Raw genomic sequence first — 24383 nt, 5'->3', positions numbered from 1 at the left:
GAGAGACTGGACGCGCTTAGAAGCTCTGTCAGCAACCAGACCCTGGGCAGGTATTTTCAAGTGGACGAGGAGATCATTTGAGCCTTGTAAGAATGCTGAAAGTTATTCATCTCATGCTGCAGAAAAGCAAACCCAGAGAAGGTTCTAGGAGGTTGAGGAGCTTGCCCATGACCTGACCAGGAAGTGGCAGCCAGGACTCAGGCTCCGTTCTGAGGGCTCCCAAAGCCCACTGTCCAAGATGGCACAAGAACTGAACCTGGCACTTATCCCTGCAGGGTGAGCCCTCGTTGATGTCTCTTTTCATACCACTATGGTCTTTGGGTTAATAAAAATATTTGTGGAAACACAATATTATACAGAAAGGCAACTTTTATTTATTCAAATTAAATTATAGTATGAGTTTCCTATACAAATAAAATCTTTTTGTAAATAAAAATACAAAATGCTACAAATTTCAGTCATGTAAAAATGCAAAAATAATATCTGTATTATTATACCCATATATTTTCCCTTTACCACGACCAAAATGTACAGTAGTTACACGCAGTTCACACCACGTCTGGGAGACGGTCTCTCAAGCCTTCTGGGGCACAAGGCTTGTTCAGTCCCTCATCCACTTCCACGATGTGTCAGGAGGCCTTTCTTCCCACACGCTGAGCTCAAGGCACTTCCGACGACCACCCCCTGTCAGGAGGGACAGAGTCTAGCCTCTCGGGCTAAAGCCGCCTCTGATGCTGAGCTGCTGACAGAGGACCTCACTGGTCCAGCTCGCTTTCATTCTGCAGCGTCTTCATCGCCAGCCCCCAGAGGGTCATGCTGGAGAAGAACTGTCCCTCCGAGTTCCTGTACGCAGGGGCGGACGCGCGGCTGCCCAGGGGGTCGGCGCAGTGATGGTCCAGGGCAGCCAGGGACGAGCGGATCGCGGCCATACCGTCGGCTTGCAGCGGCTCCGTGCCAGCCGAGGCCTCCACGCCCGAGTAGCTGTAGGCCTGGTGCTGCGCCTGCGGCACATGAGGCTTGGCGAGCTTGAGGGGACCCAAGCTGAGCTTCTCCTGCTCACTTGCTCCGTGAGACTGAACCAGGGACCGGAACTTACAGTGGCCGTCAAATTCTGCCACTGAGTCTTCTTCCACTGGGTGGACGGGGATTTTAACAGACACGGGCATCAAAGTTAAGGACACGTCCTGAGAAAAAGAATCCGAGCTCTGAGATTTCTCCAGGTCCGAGGTCTCGATGGCCTGCGTGAGCTCCTCCAGAGCGTCCTGCCCCTGGTCATCAGCCCTGCAGTGCATCTTCTTGTGCCGCCGCAGCACGGCAGAGCGGGTGAAGCACTTGTTGCAGATGTCACACGTGTACGGCTTCTCCCCTGTGTGAGTGCGGACGTGCCTGCGGAGGTCGCCGGATCCTCCGAAACATTTTCCTGGAAGAAGAAAAAGGGATCTTTTCAGAGGAGAACATTCTGGAAGGAGTCCCCTCCACCCCTGCTAAACCCCAAAGGACTCTGCTTCCATGTGAACTCAGCTGAGCCCTGCTGTCACCTGCTCGCTCTGATTCCAGACTCTTCCACTCTTCTCCGGCTGTAGCCCCTCCAACCTGCAGCCTTGGTCTGGGCGTCTCGTGCGAGGGCTCTGGAGCCCCGTCTCCCTGCACGGGAGTACTCGCTGGGTGGGCCTGGGCGCCTGCCCCAAACGCCCACACTGGGAAACCGCATCAGATTTGTTCAGATTTTCACAAATCTAACACAGCCAATCTATAGTTTAGAAGCATCTTTTCTGAAGGTACTTATGTATTCAGCTTTTAACATAATTTTACGCATCCTTCTCCAGGTCCTATTTCCTTTCTCTGGGTATAAGCTAGAGGTAGGGGATCTAGTCCCGTCATGAGAGTAGGTTAGAAGATCGGAAGAGAAAAACCAATAAATAACCTTATAGAAGTCATAACACATTTACCAAGGTCTGAAACAAACTACACAATTTACATGGACACATATTTTAGAACTTTTCACTTATTCCTATGTCATTATATTTGAATTCTCAGCTATCCAGCCCTGGTCAAGCAACAGTGGGCTATCTGGGCTGCTTCCAGCTGTTTGCTACTATACCTGAGGTTCGACTAACATCTTTCTTTTCATTGTTTCCTTAAGATAAATTCTCAGTAGTGGAATTAGTAGGCAAAAGGTGTTAACTATTTTCAGGGTCCTTAACGTGTATAAACTTCAGCCACAGTAGAGTTCCCAGCGAGGCAGGGGATATGGGAGGGGTCTCCCCTCTGCCCTCAAGTCAAGACAGGGCAGCCAGGCTCGACGTGTGTCCATCGGGAGGTCACGGTGGGGCAGCGCTTGCCTCCAGGTGTGGGCCTGCAATCCCCCAGAGCATGGAATGTGAGTATGTCCCCAGATGGGAAATGAGCCAGCCTGGGGCCTAAGAGGACTGCCTAGAGAGGCGTCGGGGTGCCAACAGAGAAAGTCTCCTCGGAGGAAACTGCTTTTACAAAACCAAGTGCTAAAGGAAGTCCCGCTGAAAGAAAATGCACCTTTCCATCTCGGAAAAGTACAGCTGAGTGCTGGGGAAGGAGGACAGAGTGGAAGGGAAGGCTGTCTTTAGAAGAAGCATGAAATGCTGGAGAGACAGGGACAGGGACAGGGACGGGGGAAGGAGGGAAGGAAGGGGCAGAGAGAGGACCAAGCTTTAAACTCAGCAAAGCTCAGAATGGGAAGCCACCTTAAAACGGAAACTGTCTTTTGAATCCAAGAAAATGAAAACATACATCCACACATAAACATGTACATGAATGCTCAGAGCAGATTTGCTAAGTGAAATGAAGTCAGTTACAAAAGATCACGTATTACATGTTTCCATTTATATGAAATGTCTGCAACAGGCAAATCTATAGGGACCGAGAGTAGATTAAGGGTTACCTCGGGTTGGCGGGAGGGGATGGGGAGTGACTGCTAATGGGTGTGGGGTTTCTTTTTTAGGGTGAGGAAAAGGTTCTAAGATTACATGGTGGTGAGGGTAGCACAACACTGGATACACCCAAACCGCTGAACCGTTCACTTTAAATGGCTAGATTTTACAGTACGGGATTTATCTCAATAAAGGTGTTATAAAGCTTTGAACCTGTCATGAAAGACCATTCCTGCTCCCTTTCTCCCTCCCCCTTTCCCTGAAAGCTGACCTTGTTAGGGTCAGAAACCATGGTCAGTGAGTGGCTGGAGGGGTGGAAACGAAGTGGGGGGAAGAGAGGGTCCTGCTGCACTGCTTTCTCTACAGGGTCTTAGCCAGCAGCAGGCCTGGCTGGGGAAGGAAGAGAAGAGTGAACCTGAAATCAAGTTCACAGTTGTAATAATAATTTAGAACTGACATTTTAAACTAGTGATTTGAGACTGCATTTGTGATTTAAAGTGATGCAATTTTACCCTTTAATAGTAACGGAGCTGCCGACATTGGTGTCCAGGAGATCTGTACACAGTGTAAGTGGGAGATACAAACAAAGCTGCCTCCCTTTGGTTACATCCCACGCGTCCTGCCCTAATTTAGATACCAACCACAACTAGAACAAGCCACTCCGAGGATGCCCCAATTCCAGGCTCCCCACAGCCTGACTCTGAGCATTTTTCCTATTTGTTCTAAACAGGTAATCGTAAAAATGGTTATTCACTCATTTGCCTGCGATTCAATCCACATTGTCAGGGGCACACGTGTGCACGTGTGCACAGCTGCACCACACATGCATACAGGCCCTCCCAGTTCTTCAGAGGTTCCAACACTCTGTTATCACAGGTACCAGGTGACCTAACTTGCAATCCCAGTTTCCTCATCTGTGCAGTGACGTGCCTGGAAACTGAGAGCTGCCAGCCTTCCCTTTCCTTCCTGATGACTTTTCTGAGGCGTCAAATGCCGTAGAAACGACCTTTGCTTCATGATACACAATATGATCTCAAGAAGCCCTCCCTCTTGAGCCTACCGTGTGCCCCCGAGGCCCCAGCAGGCCACCATGCTCTAGCCCCTGCTGCTGCACCCCACGCTCTCCCCCGCTTTTCCAACTGCCAACCCTCCACGGGCCCAGACCAGGAGCACAGGGCACCTGGGACTCAGTATCAGTCATCTGTGTAACTGGAGCACCCAGGACGGTTCCTGATACCTTGAAGACACTCAGTAAATGCCTGCTACACAAATGCAGACGAATCAGAGGACCAAGGTGGTTAAGAAACAGCATCACTTCCATTTTACCCATGAAAAAAGGGACGACTTATCTGAGACCCCTAACAGCCCAGGACGGAGTGGGCACAGACCCCGGTGCCCTCCCCACACGGATGACCAGGTGACCGCGGGTCTGCGGTGGGCAGGAACTTACCACAGGCAGAGCAGCTGTAAGGCCGCTCACCCGTGTGCCGAACTCTGTGCTTTACCAACTTCCTCTGCATGTTAAAAGACTTTCCACACTCATCACAGGTGAAGACTTTATCAGCCGTGTGTGTCTTTTTGTGCTCCTTCAAATTACTGAAGTTACTGAACCCTAGAGAGACCACAACAGGGGTTAAATTGAAGGGCTGAGAACATTTTAATCAGAAATTTTCAAGGAAGAAAAGGGAAACCCTCAGCTATACCTCGACCACAGATGTCACATAAGTGTGGTTTTTCTCCTGAGTGAATAATGATGTGACGCTGGACATCACCAGAGGCTGCAAACCTGTAATGCAATTTGGAAATTCAATTAAGAGCCTTTCTACGTCACTGCAAATCTTTCTAATTGCAAGTCGCTGCGGGAGGAGATGAGCTGCTCCCTCTATTACTTCGGAATGTGATGAGGAGTGGCCTGATTTCATTTCAGAGATTTAAAAAAAAACAAAAAAGTTTACTTTTATTCTCTTTTTAAAGGAAAGTAGAAAATGATCCAAGTGTTTTGTTTCTAAAACATTTTTTCTTACCTACTTTCACTAACCTTTCTTCTTCAGAGGTGATCACTAAGTTGGCTTGGGGAGTAACTCCAACCCAACCCCCAGTATGAAGCTCTATGCTCTTTCCTTCCCACCACACTCGATAGCAGGATAAGAGGTTGCATTTGGGGGAAGGTGTTGCATAGAGACATGATTTTAAATGCATGGAGCTCAGAAGGCTCACATTTAAAACATCCTGCAAAACAGGGACCCCAAGCAAAGCAGCAGGGGGCTTATGCTAAGAGGCGCCTCAAACAGGCAGTACATGTGACCTGGGCACTAAACCTGGGCAGCTATGGCAGAAAGGGAGACATGTCAGGCTAGGTAGCTTTCACTTCTTTGTTTTCTACCATCTGCAAAGGTAACTGTCTTCCTGGAACCGAATCAAGAGTGCTGTCCCATCCTAGCAGAGGACTGTGACCATAGCTGTCCTATGCCCATCCCACCCCGCCCCCAACTCCTGAGTACGAACTTATCAGGGGCCGAGAATCTGTATGTTCCCAACACAGCATTTAGCACACAGTAGGTGGCTAATAAATGCTGAATGAATGACTGGTTAAACGAATGAAGAAAACACTGTGTGACTGGTATAGTCCTGGTTGTTGCCTGCTGTCCTAGAATGACCAACCAATAGATCATAGAGTATGTGGACTCCCGACAAACACCCCCAGTGAGGGCGGGGAGTCCACGCTGCAGGCCGGTGTGCCTAGAGGAGGGACCATCTCCTCATACTGCTCTCCACCTCCAGAGGGAGACTGTCACCAAGTCAAGCCTCACTTTCCAAGTCCAAGGCCTCCCCAGCCCTCAGGCTTGCCAGGCCTTCCTGTGGCTGAACTCTCGGCCCTTCACAGGTCTGGGTGCGCAGCTGGGGTGCCTCCTACCACCTCCTCTCCTGATTCCAGGCATTCAGGCTGCGAGTCTCATTACCCCTACCAGACAGTCACCTCCGTGGGGGCCAGTCATCTATTTTAACAGACATTTTTGGAATGAATGGAAATTTTAGCATAATTTTGTTTCATGTAAAATCCCATTTCCTAAGACTTGTGTCCTAGATTCTCTTTCCTTTAATTAACATTTCCATTTCTTTTTGCTATTCTCATGTGTGTCACAAGAAAAGCCAGAGGGTTTGGCTTTACTGTGTTCCTGAGTGACAGTGAGCCCCTACGTGGCTCAGAGATGCCAAGACTGCTCCTGACGTGCGAATGAACGAGCCCAGCACTGACCTCTTCCCGCAGATCTCGCAGATGTATGGTTTCTCCCCAGAATGCCGACGTAAGTGAGTCTGCAAATTACCCGCCTGTAAAAAAGGAAAAGAAAAAACATGCCAATAGTGAAAAAAAAATTTTAAGAGCACATAAATTCAAAAGGAAAACTGGCAGATTTAGCCAGGTTCCAGTCCAACTTCCAAATGAAGACTCCGGATGCACGACTCAGACAGACGCAGCCACATGCAAGGAGATCAAGGTCCGGCCTGGTTCTGAGTCAGGAGCAGCCCCGCCCAGCAGTGAGCTGAACAGGGGAGCCTCTCAGCTCTGCTCCACGCCAGCCCCTGGTCCGTCCACGGTGTCGCACCCCTCTAAAATGGGCCCGACACACTGTGGAGGCTGCTTTAGGGGTCGCTAAGCTTGTGTTGTAAACAGCTCTTGATGTATTTTATTTCATTTTTTTTTTTAAAACCTGGACCACCTATACGCAACATCATTTGAAAAAAAGGTAGCACTTGTACTTGGTTATTTCAGTATTCATTGTTTCTTCCTGAAAAACAGCTTTTGTTTATAAAGAAAGTAAGACATTTCCAAAAAGTATTTCTTCTTGGCAGTACAGTTGTTCTGCCTGACAGGTTGGTCATTTTCACCTTCGTGCAAAAAAGCCAATCAGGAGATTCACAGTAGTCCTTCAGCTGCAGGCCTTTTACGTTTCTAATCTCTGAAACTAGCAGGGCTTTACGAAGAATAACTGATTTAAATGGAGATCACAAAATAGATTTCCATGTACTAATCAAGAGGAAATCAATATTAAATTGCCTAAAGTACAGTGAAATCAAACCTGCAAATGCCTCAGATATTACAAAAGCTACTGGCAAATGTTTCAAATTAGGATTTGGAAACACAATCTTCCATTGTTATAATATAATACTCTCAATCTGTCATTTCCCAACTTAATTTTTTTATAGTGTTCTGTTACAAAAAAACACTGAGCAGGATGACTATATCTAAGGGTAATAATGTTGCAGGCCTTATGCACAAAATTAGCCAAAAAAAGAGAATGAACAGTAATACCCAACTCACAAACTTGGCTATGTAAATTTACAAATTTGCTATGTATATTTTAAACAAAATGCAAAGATAGTTCATGGTTATAGGTTTGAAGGTGGTTCTGAACCCGTGGACAGGTATAAAGAATGTTGTCTGTAGATTTTATGTTATATAACACAGAAGATTCTTTATGTCTATCAGACTCTGGGAAACACTAAGTTAGAGACTACATTTCAGAATATGATAAATATAGCTTAGGAAAAAACTTGTTTATTTTAGATAACCAAAGAGAAAGAATCTGGCAAAACACTGGGAAATACCCAGCTTTTAACTGAATGACTATTAATAACAGTAATAAAACAGCAAATGTCAACAGCAATAGATATTTGGTCTACTCAGGCCTTTACAAGTACAGTATAACTAAATTACTCTTAGAAATTGGTATTATCTCTGTTTTCTAGGTGTAAAACTGAGATTCAGATAAATAAATTAGTTGCTCTAGTTACATGGTAGGCCAGAAATTAATATTAGTTTGTCTGAGTTTAAACTCTTGTCTTACATGAGGGCGTGCAAGTTTCTGTGAATAAACTAGCTTGTGCTGAATTCAGTATGACAAGCAGTCACTTTGCCATACAGGAACCAGTTCACTGGAGTGGAGATAATGCACCACTGAGGGCTTTAAATCAGTCATTTCCAAATTTCAGAAAAGCTTTTCATTTAAATAACAATTTGAATAGCACCATCTGCTCAACAGTTAAATTAGATCCCTCTTGTTTCAAGTTATTTTGTAAACTATGTATTATGATTGAAATGCATTCTGATTTGATTCTTAGCAATGCTGCATCTTTCTTTTTTAAATAAAGCGTAACAATTACTTATTTTCAAAGTAAACAAGTAAACAATTACTTTGGTTTTCAAAGTAAACAATTACTTGTTTTCAAACTGAATGATCTTCCACTTAATATTATAGTACACAACAGTAAAACAAACTTTAAGATGTTTCCTTAGCTATTTAATACTGGACATGTCTAATGAAAGTAATTATCATTCCCCCAAATAAAGGAGCACAAATTAGTCTGATAAATGGTATAAAAGTAGATTAAATAATGGAAAGATTCAGGCAAAAACATCCAATAATGCATTCAGATAATTTATACCGAATTACATAGCACAGTGGGGCCCAGATTATTTGCCCTTTAGTCAAGAGTCTTTATTTTTGGTAAACTTTGCTATGCTTTATTACACAACTTAGAAATCATCTATAGTTGGATCCATGAAAACTCCAGTAAGTGCTAATACTAGTAGCCCTCAGTTATGAAGAGTTTACTATGAATGGAACACTTTGCTAAGCAGTTGCAAATAGTGTTTCAGTGAGTCGTCACAATGTCCTCATAAAGTATAATTCACACATTACAGGAAGTAAACAGAGGCTCTGGGAGGGAAGCAGCCTCAGCCCCCATAGCTGGGATGGAATATTCTAATTCAGCTTCGTCTGTGGACTCAAAAGCTTGTGCTGCTGTTGGGCTGAAAAATATCTGCACAAAAGGAAGTTCCACCCCTTCTAAGTGGTACCATTTTAAATTAGGATGGAGTTGTCAGAATTTTGAAGTGAAAAACTCTGTTGTAGAAAAGAAGTTAACACCTGATTTGTTGAGCAGTTTAAAAAATAAACTCCTTCTAATAGGTACCTGAAACTCAGTATTTAAACATGATCAAACCAGGCAGAGATTCTCTGGCAGAGTACTCTTCTAGTGGCTGCTGATTGTTTATATAAAAAAATAGAGAACCGTAAAACTTTAGAGAAAGAGAACTCAGATCTTAAAAGCAATCTAGTTCAGAAGTTTTAAGACTTTGAAACAAAACAAAAAAAATATGGAGATTTACACTGAGATATCACCTAAAGAACAATGATCATTATATTGATAAAAGGACATTTAACACTGAAAATGTGGGAAATATCACCTCAGAGCTGAAAACTTAAAAATTTAAGAAAAGTTCATTAAAATATTCTTATTTTTTGCATTTTCACCATGGATGGGATGAAACTTTGCCACCCCTGGCATCGGGTCACATCACTGCCCTGGAATGTGTCTAAGCAGCCTCCTATCGGATGCTGTATCCCGTCAGTCATGCCCTGGACACAACACAGGAGCTGCTGGGAGGGCACCGAGCCTCTCAGAACCTGTCCTTCTGCAGCAGCTGCTCAGTGTTTCTATTCTGCCTCCTTGGAGAGACAAAGCAACTCCATTCCTCTCCCCAAAGACAGCTAAATACACTGTTTCCCTTTTCCTGTTTCTCATGTAACAGGCACTCCAGACCTGTCACTATCTTAGTTTTCTCCCCTTGATGCACCAAATGGCTCAGGTTCTCCTCCACACGGGAGACACGTGGCTCCAAATGGAGCCTCATTCATACTCTAAAGTACTGCGTGACCCTTACTTGCTGAGATCCAGGCCCATACAGTGTCCAGAATTATATTAATACGTGCATAGTTTGTTGTCACAATCCAGGCTTATCACAGCGTTTTAAAGCTGAGGTCTCAAACTGCTTGCTGACTCATAATTAAGGTTGTGGCTGACCTTTTTTTTTTTTAAAAAAGACTAACACTACGAAATACTACACAGCATAAAAGATTAATTCTTATTGGTAGGTCTGTTTTCTAAATCTTCCAGAAAGGAAAATACTTCCAGTCCATTGTAACCACACGTATTCCAGTTCGTATGAGAAATGAAGGACAGGTTACTGAGTATTCGTGTGTAAACGCCACCACTGCTCTCTCCACCTGGAATGCCAGAGACTCTAGGCTGATCAATGACTCCGTCTTCAGTGCCCACCCCGCCCCCGCCAACTTTCAGGTAGAAATGACTACTCTCCTCTTCATACCGTTGCCTATACAAGTGTCACGGCACTTGCAGCGTTTCATTGTGCTTTATCAGTTTATACAACAGTTTCTTCCTCTAAACGCAAAGCTCCTTGAAGCTTTTACTTGTCTTTGTGCCCTAGCACATGGCAGAGCTTATTCACAAAACTTTCGTTACTTCATTATGAAATAAAACAGCGATATACATCTGTAAACTATAATTATACATAACTTTACAGTCATAAAAATCTGGTAAACATACAGACACCAACACAGAAGAGGAGGATTTCTGTAACGTTTATCAGACAGGGCCGCCCTTCGTGGGACTCGAGAGGGAAAGTGTAGGACAAGGTCTGAAGCAGTGGACAGGGCTGCCATCCAAACCACTGTATTAAAAAGTACCAACACTCAAGCCCCAGCCCCAACCAACAGAGTCAGAATCTCTGAGGGTGAGCCCGGCATTAACGCCAGGAGAGAAGGCCGAAGGCAGACGCGATGCTTGAATGTCTGGGTACACTTTATTTGGTTAGCACTGAAGAGTCAAGGAAGGGTTCCAAGCAAGAAAAGGACAGAACCTAAATTGTTATCACAACGTAAACGTATAAAGGACTTTCATGTCCATTTTTTCATTTAATTCTAATAGTCCCATGAGGTGGTATTATCCCTATTTTTAAGAATTAGAAAAATGAGGCCCAGAGTAGAGATTGCTAACTATTAACGGTCATTAATCCAGGTTTTACGCTTTCCCACTACACCAAAACTAGAAAGGTTAAAATGGTGGGATGTGGGGTGGAGAAAGTGCACCTTAGGAAGACTGGTCTACAAGAGCAGAGAGGACAGAGAGAGAAGGGAGGCAATGGCAACAGGAGAGGGACTAGTGACGTGTCCTGAGGACTCACCATGAGCCAGGTGAGATGCTAATCATCTTATGAACTCACTGGCTCCTCACACACCATGGGGGTCAAGGGTCTCACACCCTTGCTCTATAGATAAGAAAGCTGAGTGCCAAATGGTTAGCTAGCTTGTCCAAGGTCAGAGCAGTAAACCAGAGGCTGGATCCAAATCCAGACTGTCTGGCTCTAGAGGCCAAGCTCTGACCCCCAGGTGAGGCTGGTAGGAAGAAGCACAGGCCTCAACGAGAGAGGCAGGTGGAGCAACGACCCCTCCACTCAGTTCAGCAGAAGCTCACTGAACACTTGGTGGGTGCACGGACCCTGCCTGGACTAGTAATACACAGGAACACGTTAGGATGAGGTGAATCACTGCTTGCAGCCAGTAGGAAGAGTGAGAAGTAATTAGATGGCAGGTTTGGGTGTGTGGGAGACTGATGAAGGGTAAACTGGAAGAGCCGGCTCCGGGGGGATGTGACAAAAGCAGGGGCCTCACTCCTGCTGTTGCCGTGCTCCACGGGGCCACGCTGCCCCGCTCTCTCCACAATAGAGGGCTCGAGTCCTCCGTTGAGGCCCAGCCCCAAGGTCCTTCGCCAGTAAGACAGCATTTGCACATGCTGTTACTCCAGGATTAGCATGCGTGTGTAAAAAACAGTTGTGGGGTGACTGCTTCCTCTGCAGGACTGTGCACTGGGACCCTGCGAGAAGCTTCTGGAATGCCAATGCCCGGCACGTGGTAAGGGAAGAGTTACCTTCCATTTCAGAAGGAAAAGCAGGATCCCACAGCCATTCTATCATGTTCAAAATTTTCTTTAGAACATTCAATCTCTAGGTTTCTCTACTTCTAGTGCCCAGATCAGTACAGAGCCCACAGGAGGACACAACACATGCCGGCTGAGTGAGAGAATACATGTGTAATGGTAGTGAAAGCAGGGAATGAAATGTGTTTGGTCTTTTCTCCAACACCCTAACACCTAGTGTCTCAGTAAGAATAAGGACATTTGTCTTGGGTCCAGCCCAGCACAACGTGCAGCCCCCAAGTGGTGCTCAATACGGTTTACATCACTTGTGGAAGAAAAGAAATATGCTAGAAATGGACCCATCCTTAATGGGGGAAAAAGGTATTGTGAGAGTTCACACACTTATAAAAAATGGTATTTTCCGCCCAATGAACTAGAAATTTCTTTTCTTGAGAATTATTTTTTTCTTGATTTAGTCTGAAGTCTTTTAAGTTACAGATATCATCAGAGGCTTCTCTCCCAAGTCCAAAAGTATGTCTTATCTGTAATAAAAATAAACACTGGGTTTCAGGTTTCCAATTATTAACAGTAAATAAAAGAATTCCCACCTGAGAGAAATGTTTCCCACAAATGTTACATTCAAAAGGTTTCTCACCTAAAACAAAACAAAACAAAACAACAACTTGTAAAACCATGGGTAACATCTGCAGGATAGTTTTCTGTGTAAAATGTTTAAGCTGTCTCTTTTGTCCCACCTTCCAAACCACAGCATTACATACTTTATCATCAGACTATGAAAACGGGAGCCTCTGTCCTCATCCTCATCATCTCTCGCACCCTTAGATGACAGGCAGAGATGATAAAAGTGAAATCTATATTTACTTTTCTCTAAAAAATTAAATTGTTCTCCAAATTTACACCTGTGTTGAAATCAAACGTATTTATCTGCATTTAAACCATATTTAGGCTTTGGACACATACTTTTCCTTCAGGTGAAAATCAAATGTGAGTTTTCTGGCTGAACAACATGAACCTGGTCACCCGTCCTCAGCCTGACTCCTGCAATGACCACCGATTCCTAACAGAACCAGGGTGACTCATTCACACCACATGAGGTATGAACCTGGGACAGCCCAAAGCAGAGCGGGATCTCCTGAAAGTGTGATGGGAAAAATCCCCTCCCCACTGCCTTTCAGCCTTGGTTGCAACGTGCTGACAGGGGAAAAGAAGATTCCATGATGAGACATGTTCCCCTGCTGACTGCTTGGCCCCCCGACTTCAGCAACTCTGAATAATTACACTTTGGTACAGAATAGATGGAGAGAATGGACTCTACTACAAAGAAACCACAGCAATTCTGAAGACAGTCTCTAGAAAATAATCTGTTTAAAAACATACTTCAGGTACTGCCTTTAACACCTCTAGAACCCTAATAAACAGACTGTTAAGACCAAGAACCTTCCATTTTTCCCACTCCCCTCAAATCAAGTGCTTTCATTAAGAGCCTTTTAAAAAAAATAACACAAATGTTTCCCTTCCTACTGTATTGCTGGGGTGTGCCAGCTTTATGGGCTTCTGCTAAGGTACTTTTATTTTGATCTTTTCCTAAAAACTATTTAATGGCTTCCTCAAGGATAAGGGGGGAGCTTCTGACCCCAAGTACAGTTGACGCTTGGACAACAGGGTTTTAACTGCACAGGTCCACTCATACATGGATTTTTTTCAGTAGTAAATATTACAGTACTACATGATGGAAGTTGGCTGAGTCTGCAGATGTGGCGGAACCAGTACATGGAGGACCAACTATAAGTTAGACTAGGATTTTCAACTGCTCAGAGGGTCAGTGCCCCTCAGCCCTGCGTTGTTCAAGGGTCAACTGTAATTATAATCATATGGATGCTGTATTTTGGACTACATTTATGTCTGAAGTTAAGGGATAATAGATGTTACGTTAAAGTCCGCCCTATGAGATATGAGAGTCTGAAAAAAGAGATCACTAGTTCCTAAGACTCTCAAGTGACCAGGGTTAACAACCCTACTCCAGTGGTTCTCAAACTTTTTGTTCTCAGGACCTCTTTACGCTCTTAACAACTGAGGACCCTAAGAGCTTTTGTTCATATGGGCCATATTTGGCAGTATAGTCCATATTAGAAATCAAAACTGAGTGATTTTTGAAACACACGACTAGACATTTTTCACTGGCCTCCAGAGTGAAGGCCTCATCACAGATCTGCAGCCTTTAGCCAACTCCACTGTACACTTGTGGGAGAAGGAGAAGGAAAAGGCAAGGAGCATCCTACATTATGATACAAATAGTTTTGGCCTCAATGACCCCCTGAAAGGGTTCCCCAGATCATACTTTGAGAACTGCTGCCCTTCTCAATATATTTATGTCCCAGGAAGCAGCTGTGCCATATAACTGTATGACTACTATTAACCAAAGATGTTCTTGCAGAATAAACAATTCTTGTTTCCTTTAAAGCTAAATAGGTAAGTTTCTCAAATAAAAATTATAGTGATCATTAGACTCCAGAAAATTACAGAATGACCTAAATTAAGTTTTTACAGGGCAAAACTGAGTCAATGATACTGTCTTCATATGGAGTAATAATAATGATAGCATCTTATATTCAAATACACCAAAATTTATAAAGGGCTTTCATAAATATTAATTCAGTCTCAACAGTGCAATGAGGTAGTAAACACCTAAGCAAACAGGGAATCAAAAGTGATAACAGGACATCACATCAATGGTCACAATTACACAAGTACCTTGAAAAGCAGTTACTTTAGAAGCATCCTATAACATATTCCTTCTCATGCCTCTAAGATAATTGCCATTAATTTGTAATGTGTACTAGAGTCATCATGCTTAAATGCAGGAAGGAAAGTAATATATATGTATTATATTACATAATGTACACATACTGTATAACACTTTCTTTTAAAGCTTTTGGAAAAAATAAACATTTTGGAAAGGGGAGGTATGAATTACATGAACTAAGGTATGAATTAAGGTAACAAAACTTTGAAAATTCAATGTTCAGATGGAAAGATTTTCACTTGAAAATATCAAATGGTTAAAGCTGATCCTTATTAAAAAGTTTGCCTCCTGCCTCCCAAATCACAATTTTTTAAATCTGATATTCAAATTACCTTCCAAAGCTTTCAGGATTACTCAAACTAAATTACTTCAGTCTGAATTAACCTACCTTATGCTTTTAAAAAATAAACAATCTAATTCTAAAGAGAGAACTAAATATTGCTTATCTGTTTTAGAATTAATTTGAAACTCTGAGTGCATCAAAATAATTTGCCATACTGTAGAGATGGAAAGTTTCCCATATACAACCGCAATTAAAGTTAAAATGAAACGTGTACCATTCTTTTAAACTGGCTCTATGAAAGCATTTACAGAAATGAAGATTATTCTTTAAAAGGCATCACCAAAAGTATAAAATAAAAAATAGCTAACACTCTTTGATTTTTTGGGGTAAATATCAATGACGTCATCAAGCAATAGCAAAACTTCTTACAAAAACAGGAGCAGGCAGTGGTGTCTGATCGTCTGCATTATTTCCTTTCCTTTTGCCTGCGGGGACCGAATCAGTGTACCTGTATGAGACCGTTTGTGAAGCTCCAAATTGCTGGGATGTTTAAAAGGTTTTCCACACAATTCACACGCATACTGTCTCTGTGATTGAAGTGTCTGGGATTGGTCTTCCAGGGCCGCAGTGTCTTCGGGCCTCTCCATCTCATTCATGCAATTAAAATTCTCAGAACTGATGAGTTCTTCACTTTCTTTTTCTTCAGCACTTTGGCTGTTAACTTTCTCTACACTATGGTCACTGGCAGATTCTATCCTCTTGGTTAACCTGTCATCTGACTTGGGTTCAGATGTCTGCTCTGCAGATTTCTGTGACTTTAGGAAATTTAGCTTCTTAAGGTGAATGGCCTTCTTGAGCCTCATCTGTCTGGTAGGTTGTTGGCTTGCGTGGTCTGGCTCAGGGTCTGGGGTAGGTTCACTCAAAGGCTGGGCCAGGAAGTTGGAAGGCAAGTGCTCGGAGGACTCCAGGACACACTCGGCGTGACCAACAGCACAGGGCTGGTGTTCCGCGGCATGAAGGTCTGAGGATGTGCTGAAAGTGAAAGGCTGCTTGATTATTCTCTCATGACTGGGACAGGTGGCTTGTTTATAGTACTGCTTACTGTACAAGTTTCTGAGCTTGTAGTAATAGTTTGGCTGTTTGAAAGGCAGTTCTGTGCAGCTGCCATCTAACGTATCAGGGGCTTGTTTTGAGGTTTCAGCTGTGGAAGTATGAAGACCAACTGAGGGTGGGGCATGAGAATGTGATTCATCCACAACTCTACCCTGCTGAACACCTGCTGAGCACTCCTGCAGCAAATGAGGGGCGTAGTTTTCACTGATAACACAATTAGCGTCAGGAGTCAAAGCACTTTGCAGGGAGAATGTACTGTGACAAGGCAGGCCGGGTGGCTGGTCTACACCGGCTGACTTTAAGAATGTGTGACACAGATTCAGAACATTCTGAACTTGCAAACACTGTGCCGTGTCCAGCATGACTTGTATATTGTCCTGGTTAAGATCCAGATGCGATGTGTACATGAAGTCCAGGATCTGCCCGATGCCGCTTACATTTTTAATATCCAAGTGAAAAACATCATTCTTCTGACCTGAAGAATTCTGAAAGAGGCTCCTGATAAAAGAAAGGATATCTGCTTACAGTGTTAACAGTTCATACATTCTGATAGCTTTTTTTATAAATAATATCCATGTTAATATTCAAAATTACCATCCTTCTATAAATGCCAAGGTTTTAAAATTAAGTATGCTTTAATCCTTTAAAAGGTTTTGGCAAGCCATCCAATAAAGCAACTCGGACGCACTGAATTAGTGTGTTGAATGTCCAAACTTCCAAGGAAATCTCAACATAAAATTTTGAAATATACTCATTGTTCTTTTTTTCAAAATGCAATTATCTAAATGTAATACTAATTGCAGAGTATAGAAAACTAAAGAACACACATTTTTCAATATTTTGTGTTTAGTCTGACAAAGTACATATCTCAGACCATAAAACACATACAAAAATATTTCCATATCTGTCTTAAAAACATCTGAAAATAAAAATAGCTATAATAAACCAACCCTAGATATACAGTAATTTTTTTTTTTTTTTTTTTTTTTTGCGGTACACGGGCCTCTCACTGTTGCGGCCTCTCCCGTTGCGGAGCACAGGCTCCGGACGGGCAGGCTCAGCGGCCATGGCTCACGGTTCCAGCGGCTCCGTGGCATGTGGGATCCTCCCGGACCGGGTCACGAACCCGTGTCCTCTCCATCGGCAGGCAGACTCTCAACCACTGCGCCACCAGGGAAGCCCTACACTAATTTTTTAAAATTTCAATTTGTTAATTGTGGCAAAATACACATAATGTCAAACACTTGACTATGGTTCATACGATAAATTCAGTGGCATTAAGTACATTCATGTTGTTGTACAACCATCACTACTAACCATTTCCAGGACCTTTTCAACATCCCAAACAAAAACTCTATACCTGTGAAACAATAACTCCCATTATCCCCATCCCCTCAGCCCCTGGAAACCACCATTCTGCTTTCTGTCTCTAGGAATCTGACTACTCTAGGTACTTGACAGATACTCATTTTTTAAGCGGTAATTTATCTGGCTGTCAGATGTTTCTCAGCAACCCAATGGTCCATAAACCAGCAGTGAGAGAGCCCTATAAGTTAACGGGGGCAAAAGGCACCATAAAGCCCAGGCACTTTGTTCTGGGCACAAGTCAAGTTCACTGGTGAATGAATTTGTCGCATGTAAAACTACCAAGTTGAGTCAGGTAAATTGTCTTGCAAGTTTGTTAAAGACTTTTTATCAAATGCAATCACCTGCATCCCCCAAACAGCCTTCAGTTCTGTTCTAATATGTACTTAAGGAAAGTACATATCAGAAGTAGAGTGGGGAAAACTCAAAATAGCCAATGTATCACAACATCTAAACCTAACTGTTCTATGAAAACAGAACAGGCAAAGACCAAGTAGGGGACCATTTTGCACACGGGCAAAAAGTGCTGCCTACCTCAGTGAGCCAATCCACTATAATACAACTTGTAGCATGTATGACAGCTGGGATTTAATTTGATGATTCAGGATTATCAAGGAATGAGTAAATCCTGTTCCATATGTTGTTTACTAGAGCAATAAAATAGTATGAATTTTAGGGGAAAAAAGGTACTGAAAAAGAAGCTTTAGTGCTTAAAGAGAGATAAATCTAGTTAATCAGAAAATGTATGCAGAATACATAATCTAATGTTAAAAATAAATGAAATACTATCGCTTGATATTACTATTTATAAGTAAATCTTTCACTGAGGCAAAAATGATTACAGGGGTAAGTAAACTGAGTTCAAACCTGTTTTCTTAGAATAGTCAAATGAGAAACAAAAACTAAAATGTTTTAATTTAAAAAAAATAGCGTATAGAATGCTCTCTGATTTCTTATCAAAGAAATGTTCTTACCAGAAATTCTATTTCTCAATCTTCTTATCCTGAAAGGATAAGAAATGTATACAGAAGACGGACGTTAATTGGAACTATTAAAATCAAAGACAAAGTGCCAAAATAGTTTCAAGTGCCCCAAATATATTTTAGTTAAAAGGCTCTTTCCCTCTCAGGTTACTCTAAATATTCAATACAAAAGCAAAAAACCCACAATGTGCTACAAAAGATAAGGAGAGTGAAATCCAAGGAGAAAATAAAATTTAGTCAAAATAGTTCCATTCTAGAAGAGCTTTCTCTCCGTACAATTGGAAGAACAAAGTCTAAAATATGTACCTAAAGTACTGGCTGAAAGCTGCTAGAACATTCTTATGTGCTTTAAAGCAGACTCCTTTCACCACCAACATACAGTCACAAAGCAGGCCTTGAATACGCTGCTCATGCAGCTGCTGGAGGAGATGGCAGCTGTGAGTAGCAACTGGGTCCATGCTCCACCATCCAGGAGACCTAGGACAAAGGACATGGATAAGTTGTGATTCCTGACGCCATCACCAGAAATCAAATGGCACCCAAACCCAGTGGCTGACCTGTGCTTCACTGTCATGATTCCCTGTCACAACAGTTTAAAAAAACGAGCAAAAAACATAGCTTCTGAAGCATCTAGACCAACGCTGTTCAACAGAACCATCAGCAATGATGGACATGTTCCTTATGTGCACTGCTCAATACAGCAGCCGTGAGCCACACAGGGCCGCTGAACGCTGGGAATGTGGTGAGTACGACCGAGGAACTGAACATGTAATGTAATTTATACTTAAATAGTCACCATATTTGGCAGTGCAAATCCAGAATATGACCATGCTAATACTACATGCACGTCTCTCATTTCTACTTAGATTACTTCAATGAAAAAATATACATATATAAACACTTATGAGGTTGGAAAATGGCCAACTGGATAAGATGAAATCAATACTTATTGAGCAGCTGTATATGGGGCACTGAAGTAGAAGTTGAGGAAAATTACGAGCCTATTTGGGGAGATAAGACACAAGCCAAAATAAATGAACACACACCATAAGACGGCAATAAGAGAGGTACCACAAGGCAGCACCTCCATCCATTCGTCCCTCCAGCCTCTCTGACAAGGCGCTACTTTAGCAGAGACCTGAGGAAGGAACGGGAATGAGCCGGGGCTCCTGGAACAGAAACACTGGCAATCATGAAGTGTGAGCCGGAGCTGAGTGGGCAGCTGAAGCCAAGGGAGAGGGAGGACCTGACACCAGGGGGAAGGGAGAGGCAGGGAGGGGAAGGACAAGCAGAGGGCCAGACCACGTAGAGCCTTGCAGGGCCTTTTAAGAACCTTGACTTTGACTCTGAATGAGACGGAAGCCATTATATGGATACAGAAAATTTCACCACTCATCATCTACTTACTGACTCCTCTGTGCCAGGCTCAAGGGCTACAGCGGTAAGCAAAACACCCCAGGTCCCCACCCTCCTGAAGCTTACATTCTAGGGGAGGAAACACACACACAAGTACATGACAATGAAGCCAAACAGTCTGAGCTAGATACTTCATGAGTTAAGACACGGGCTCTGATGATGAGGAGCTCAGTCTAGTAAGAGATGGTGTTTGGAAGAGGAAAAGTGGGGAGAAATGGAGTCAGACTGAGGTGAGACTATGGAAGTTAAAATGGCAGTTTGGTAGTAAAAACTAAAAAGCCATTACCTGCTTTCTTTGCTTTCATTCTCAATACATAAGCATTACTGAAGAAGTCACTAAACCATGAAGGCAAAATCTTTTTAACATGGCCTCTACTTCTATTACTGTTATTATTGTTATTATTATTATTATTAGGCTTACTTCCTATTAATCCCAGGTGTGCCCTCCAAAATAAACTACCTGCAGCTCCCCAAACAAGCTGTGTTCCTGGCCAGTTTTGGACCCCCAGCCCACTACTCACTAGCTATACGACTGGGCAAATGACTTCTCTGTGTCCTACTTTCCTCATCCTATCTCAGTTATTGAGATAATTGTGAGAACCCGTGTGAACATTTAATATAGCCCCTGGCAATGTATTAAGTATTCAACTCATGTTATCTAGAAGGAACACCTAGAGAGCCAGTTAAAATGCAGAGTCCTGGGGCCGAGGCATCTGCACTGTGCGCATCCAGGTGATTCTGAAGCAGGTGGACTGCAGACCTCTGCCTTGCTCTCTCCTCAGAAGTCTCTGGTTCTGATACTTCCTGCCCTGGGAATACTTTATTGACAAATGACTCTCCCACCTTCCAGATAACGCCCACGCTCTGAACACGGTTTGGCTGAGCTGTCACCTGCTCCTGAAGTCTTTCCGGCCACGTTTCCCCTTCCCCACCGTTCCTTCCTCAAGTCTGACTTTGGGGTCACATCTGTGCGATCTTACCGCATAAATACTTCAGTAAGATACCCTGTCATTATGTCCTATCACCTGTGTCTCCAACTCTGCCGTGAGTTCTGAAGGTACCATCTTATCCACCTTCACCTGGCACACAGCAGATACTCAACCACTAAAATGCACGCTAGCTGATCTCTGCTGCTGGTTAGTAACGTTTTCTATTTGTTTCTTTTCAACTCCGTCTACATTCCCCACAACAGTGCTTCTGAATCCTTTCCATTCTCTTCATTCTCACCACGTCTGTCTCCCTCTTCCATAAAAATGACTGTGACGCTGACTTCACTCAGGTTGATTCCATGAATGACTTACTATACCCTGAGTGCCTTTAAATTCCTTTTGTGATTCCAAATTTCCCGCTCACCCCCCTCAATCCCTTCACCTCAAAGGATGAAGCGCGCCTTCTCCTTCCAAAGCTGACTTCCCTTCTCCTCCCCTTCTAGGACTCTGCTTCATCACCCCTTTCAGTGCTCCACTCTGTCCTCCACTGGTTCACCAGTCCCTGTAAACACGCCAAGATGGCCCCGTGTTGAAAAAAGCAAAACAAAACAAAACAGGACAACAAACCTTTCCCCCAGGTATATCTAGTCATCACAGGGCCCCCCTCTCACACGTTTGAAAGAGCAATCTACACACCCTACTTTACTTTCTCACCACTCCTTTTTTCACCTTACAACCTGCTGCCCTTCTCACTGTGCTGAAACAGACTCCCCACAGTGGCCTGCCCTCAGTCCCTTCCCCCCAAGCTTTCCCACAACAGGTGGTGGTGCAGCCTGCCCACCTCCACTGTGGAACTCCTCCTGCCCAGAAGGCTCCCGGTTCTCCATGTCCCTGATCTGTCCCATCTCCAGGCTGCACTTCTTCCCCTGTGAGCCCCCCACACGTTAATGTCCCTTAAGATTCAGCACCTGGGCCCTCTTCTCTTTCCCATCACCATCACATCTATTCTTGGCTTTCACCTGCTCAGAGCAGACAATTTCTAAATTTGAAACTCCAGCTTCAGCCACCAGTTCCAAATGTCCAGCTTTCTGCTGAACATCTCCAACCGTATGACCCTTCAACTCAGAATCTCCACATCTCATCTCCCATCATCTCACCTCCTGGTTCCTAAACCCTGGATGGAGCCCATGCTCTTATGCCCATGAGAAAAAGGACATTAAAAACACAACATAGAACCTTCCTCCAAAGACTTAAATGTTAAAATACAGAAAATATTCTGAATCTATATTAGACATTCTCTAGCTATAGAGAAGTGACATGCAAAGTTATGAACCATTCCACAGTTTACTTTGACTATAAAAATTGTAACTATTCTATATTACTTAATATAGTTCTCTAATTGCTTCATGATGTCAATCCTGTGCCTCTCCAATAAGATTATAAAAAACTCCAGAAAACGAATTTGCATCTTGTATTTCTTATGTGTCCTATGAATAACAGCTATGAATAATAATGTATCATGTACCTAGTAACAATAACAAATATTTATCAAATGTTTCCTCTATGCCAGGCAGTATTTGAAGCTCTTTACACATATTAACTCATTTAATCCTCAGAATAACTGTAAAATAGATACTACATACTATTAGCCTCATTTTACAGACGAGAACAATGAGGCATTTGGTGGATAAAAGAGGTCCACAACTTCTCTGACCCTCTTCCCAAGGCGAGGTGGGATCTAGGTCTCCTTGAATCTGAACAGCCTCTACCTTAATCAACAGAACAGGTAAAAGGAAGGGTGTAAAGCTGTGCCCATTTCTGGGCCCAAGCCCTACAAGCCGACAGCTTCCACCTTCCACGTTTTGGACACAGGCTCTAGAAGGCCTGAGTCAATAGCAGGACTGTCAGACACCCAGCTGGAGAGAGCACATGGGGCAGGAGAAGGGCTCAGCTGAGCCCAGCCTTCCAGCCATTCCTTCCCAGGTACCAGATGTGGGAGCAAAGCCACAATGAATGCTCCACACCAGCCCTTCCAGCTGATCACCACTCCCAGTCCACACATGTGGAGCTGAAGAACCACCCAGCACGGCCCTGACTGAATTCCTGACCCACAAAACCGTGAGATAAAACAAAACAGTTTTTAAGTCACCAAGTTTTGGGATAGTTTGTCACACAGCAATAGATAACCTGAACAGAGTTACAGAGGACAAACACAGCTAATAAGTAATAGGTAATCAATAAGGCACAGAATTGGGATTTAAACCCAGGGAATCTGACTCCAAAGTCCACATGCTTAACCACTTCTCCAAGTTACATGCAATAGCTCAAAGGCCTTCCTTGGAATAAGTCAGTAGCCTCTTCAGTCTACTACCTATACCTGACTATCCAGGTGATCCCAGAGATAAGCACCAAAGTAAAGCACAGCACAGCACACATGAGGATGAACACGTGCAACACAGGCGCTGTGTTGTGATACAAGAGGCACGGGGCTCTCTATATATTTTCAGCTAACTCACTTTGTCACAAGGTAAAAAAATCTTCTGTCTTGTTGATCAGCGTATCTCTGGTACCTAGAAGAGTGCCTTCGACACAGTAGGTGCTCAATACATGGTTTCAGGATGGATGGAGATTCTGGGCCTCAGTTTTTTCCTCTGTGAAAGTGGAGGGGTTCCCCCATTGGGTCAGATAATCTCTAAGGTATCCTCCTGTTCTAAATGCTACAAATTTATACCAAGATAGTATAGATTACTATCTTGCTGACACCTTGATCTTGGACTTCTAGTTCCCAGAACTGTGAGAAAATAAATGTCTACTGTTCAAGGTCCCCACCAGGCTGCGGTATTTTGTTATAGCAGCCCTCACATACACCCTCTGTTCCATTCCCAACCCTGCTCACCTCCAGAAAGAAAGCCTCCTTATCACCCACACAGGCCCACTCTAGGCCTAATGCTTCTCACAATTCCCTGTTCAAACCCCGTTCAACCTTCATTCACTCATTGAAGCAACACACACTTAGTCTCCACCTCTGTGTGCGCGACCTGTCTTAAGGGCTGCGAAGAGCAGCCAAGCGATTAAGCCGTAGGCACTCTGAGTGCTTTACATTCACCAACTCCTGAAATCCTACAAGAACCCCACCACGTAGGAACCGTTATTACACCCGTTTTACAGACGCGGAACCGAGGCACGGAGAGGTCTTACGCCAGTGGGGCTGGCGGGGGGGGGCTAGGAGCTCTGTAGTCTTAAGCACTATTATCAACTACAGCGTGATGCAGCGAGCCGGGGCGGGGAGGGACCCGCTTCTTCCCGCGGGCGGTGCCCGGGCGGCCGACAGCGACTAGCCGGAGGAGGCCGGGAGGGGACGCGGGTGGGGTTTCCATGCCGAGGGAGCTGCACGAAGGGGAAGGCCCCGCTCGAGGCCCCGGACCGGTCTTGGTCTCTGAGCCAGAGCACCGCGCGGCCACGGGTTAACACGACTGACCCGGCAGCTCCACTGACCCTCGCGGTGCCCGGGGATGCGAGGGCGGCAGTGGTTCCATGCTCTGCCCGACCCTCGGGAACCCAGCGTGGGTTCCGGGGTGCTCCCACCGCGCCGAACCCGCACGCCCTTAAGAGGCCGGCCTCCTGGCCCGGCGCCTACCTTCCCCTCGGAGGCCGATCCACGCCCCGCCGCCTTCTCTTCTCTTGCCGCCGCCGCCGCCCTCAGCGCCGCTAGCCGGGTTCCGCCGGCAGCCGAACCACCCAGACAACGCCCCCTCGTCCAGCACGATCCGCCTCCGGCTTCCGGTT

At 44.2% G+C, this 24383-nt stretch overlaps 1 protein-coding gene across 8 annotated transcripts; it reads right to left on the bottom strand.

Moving 5' to 3' along the window:
• Positions 1-351: 351 nt before the first annotated feature.
• On the bottom strand, positions 352-24334 carry ZBTB49 (zinc finger and BTB domain containing 49). Of its 8 annotated transcripts, none has more exons than XM_027103369.1 (9): positions 21040-21846; positions 18559-18729; positions 18244-18272; positions 15300-16402; positions 12293-12339; positions 6163-6236; positions 4610-4692; positions 4357-4518; positions 352-1420 (listed from the first exon to the last, which is right to left on the bottom strand). In XM_027103369.1, the coding sequence occupies exons 4-9, from the start codon at positions 16309-16311 to the stop codon at positions 756-758; spliced, it is 2043 nt and encodes a 680-aa protein (XP_026959170.1). In that variant the 5' UTR covers positions 16312-16402; positions 18244-18272; positions 18559-18729; positions 21040-21846; the 3' UTR covers positions 352-755. The 8 variants fall into 8 exon arrangements, with proteins under 8 accessions (XP_026959170.1, XP_026959171.1, XP_026959167.1 ...); XM_027103367.1 differs by lacking the exon at positions 18244-18272 and adding an exon at positions 24235-24326 and having other exon boundaries at positions 756-1420; positions 21040-21159; XM_027103370.1 differs by lacking the exon at positions 18244-18272 and having other exon boundaries at positions 15300-16421.
• Between the last annotated feature and the right edge of the window lie 49 nt (positions 24335-24383).

This window comes from Aethalodelphis obliquidens, unplaced genomic scaffold, assembly GCF_003676395.1.
Source record: "Aethalodelphis obliquidens isolate GAN/ISIS:26980383/991018 unplaced genomic scaffold, ASM367639v1 scaffold6, whole genome shotgun sequence".
NCBI lineage: Eukaryota > Metazoa > Chordata > Mammalia > Artiodactyla > Delphinidae > Aethalodelphis > Aethalodelphis obliquidens.
This window is presented reverse-complemented; position numbering and strand designations above follow the sequence as displayed.

Coding starts and splice junctions, on each gene's coding strand:
- ZBTB49 (XM_027103366.1), bottom strand. CDS start 19,651: ATGATGAGTGGTGAAATTTTCTGTATCCATATAATGGCTTCCGTCTCA. Junction 6,237..12,292: donor GTGGGAAACATTTCTCTCAG/GTGGGAATTCTT, acceptor CCTTTTTTACAG/GCGGGTAATTTGCAGACTCA. Junction 4,693..6,162: donor TGCGAGATCTGCGGGAAGAG/GTCAGTGCTGGG, acceptor ATTGCATTACAG/GTTTGCAGCCTCTGGTGATG.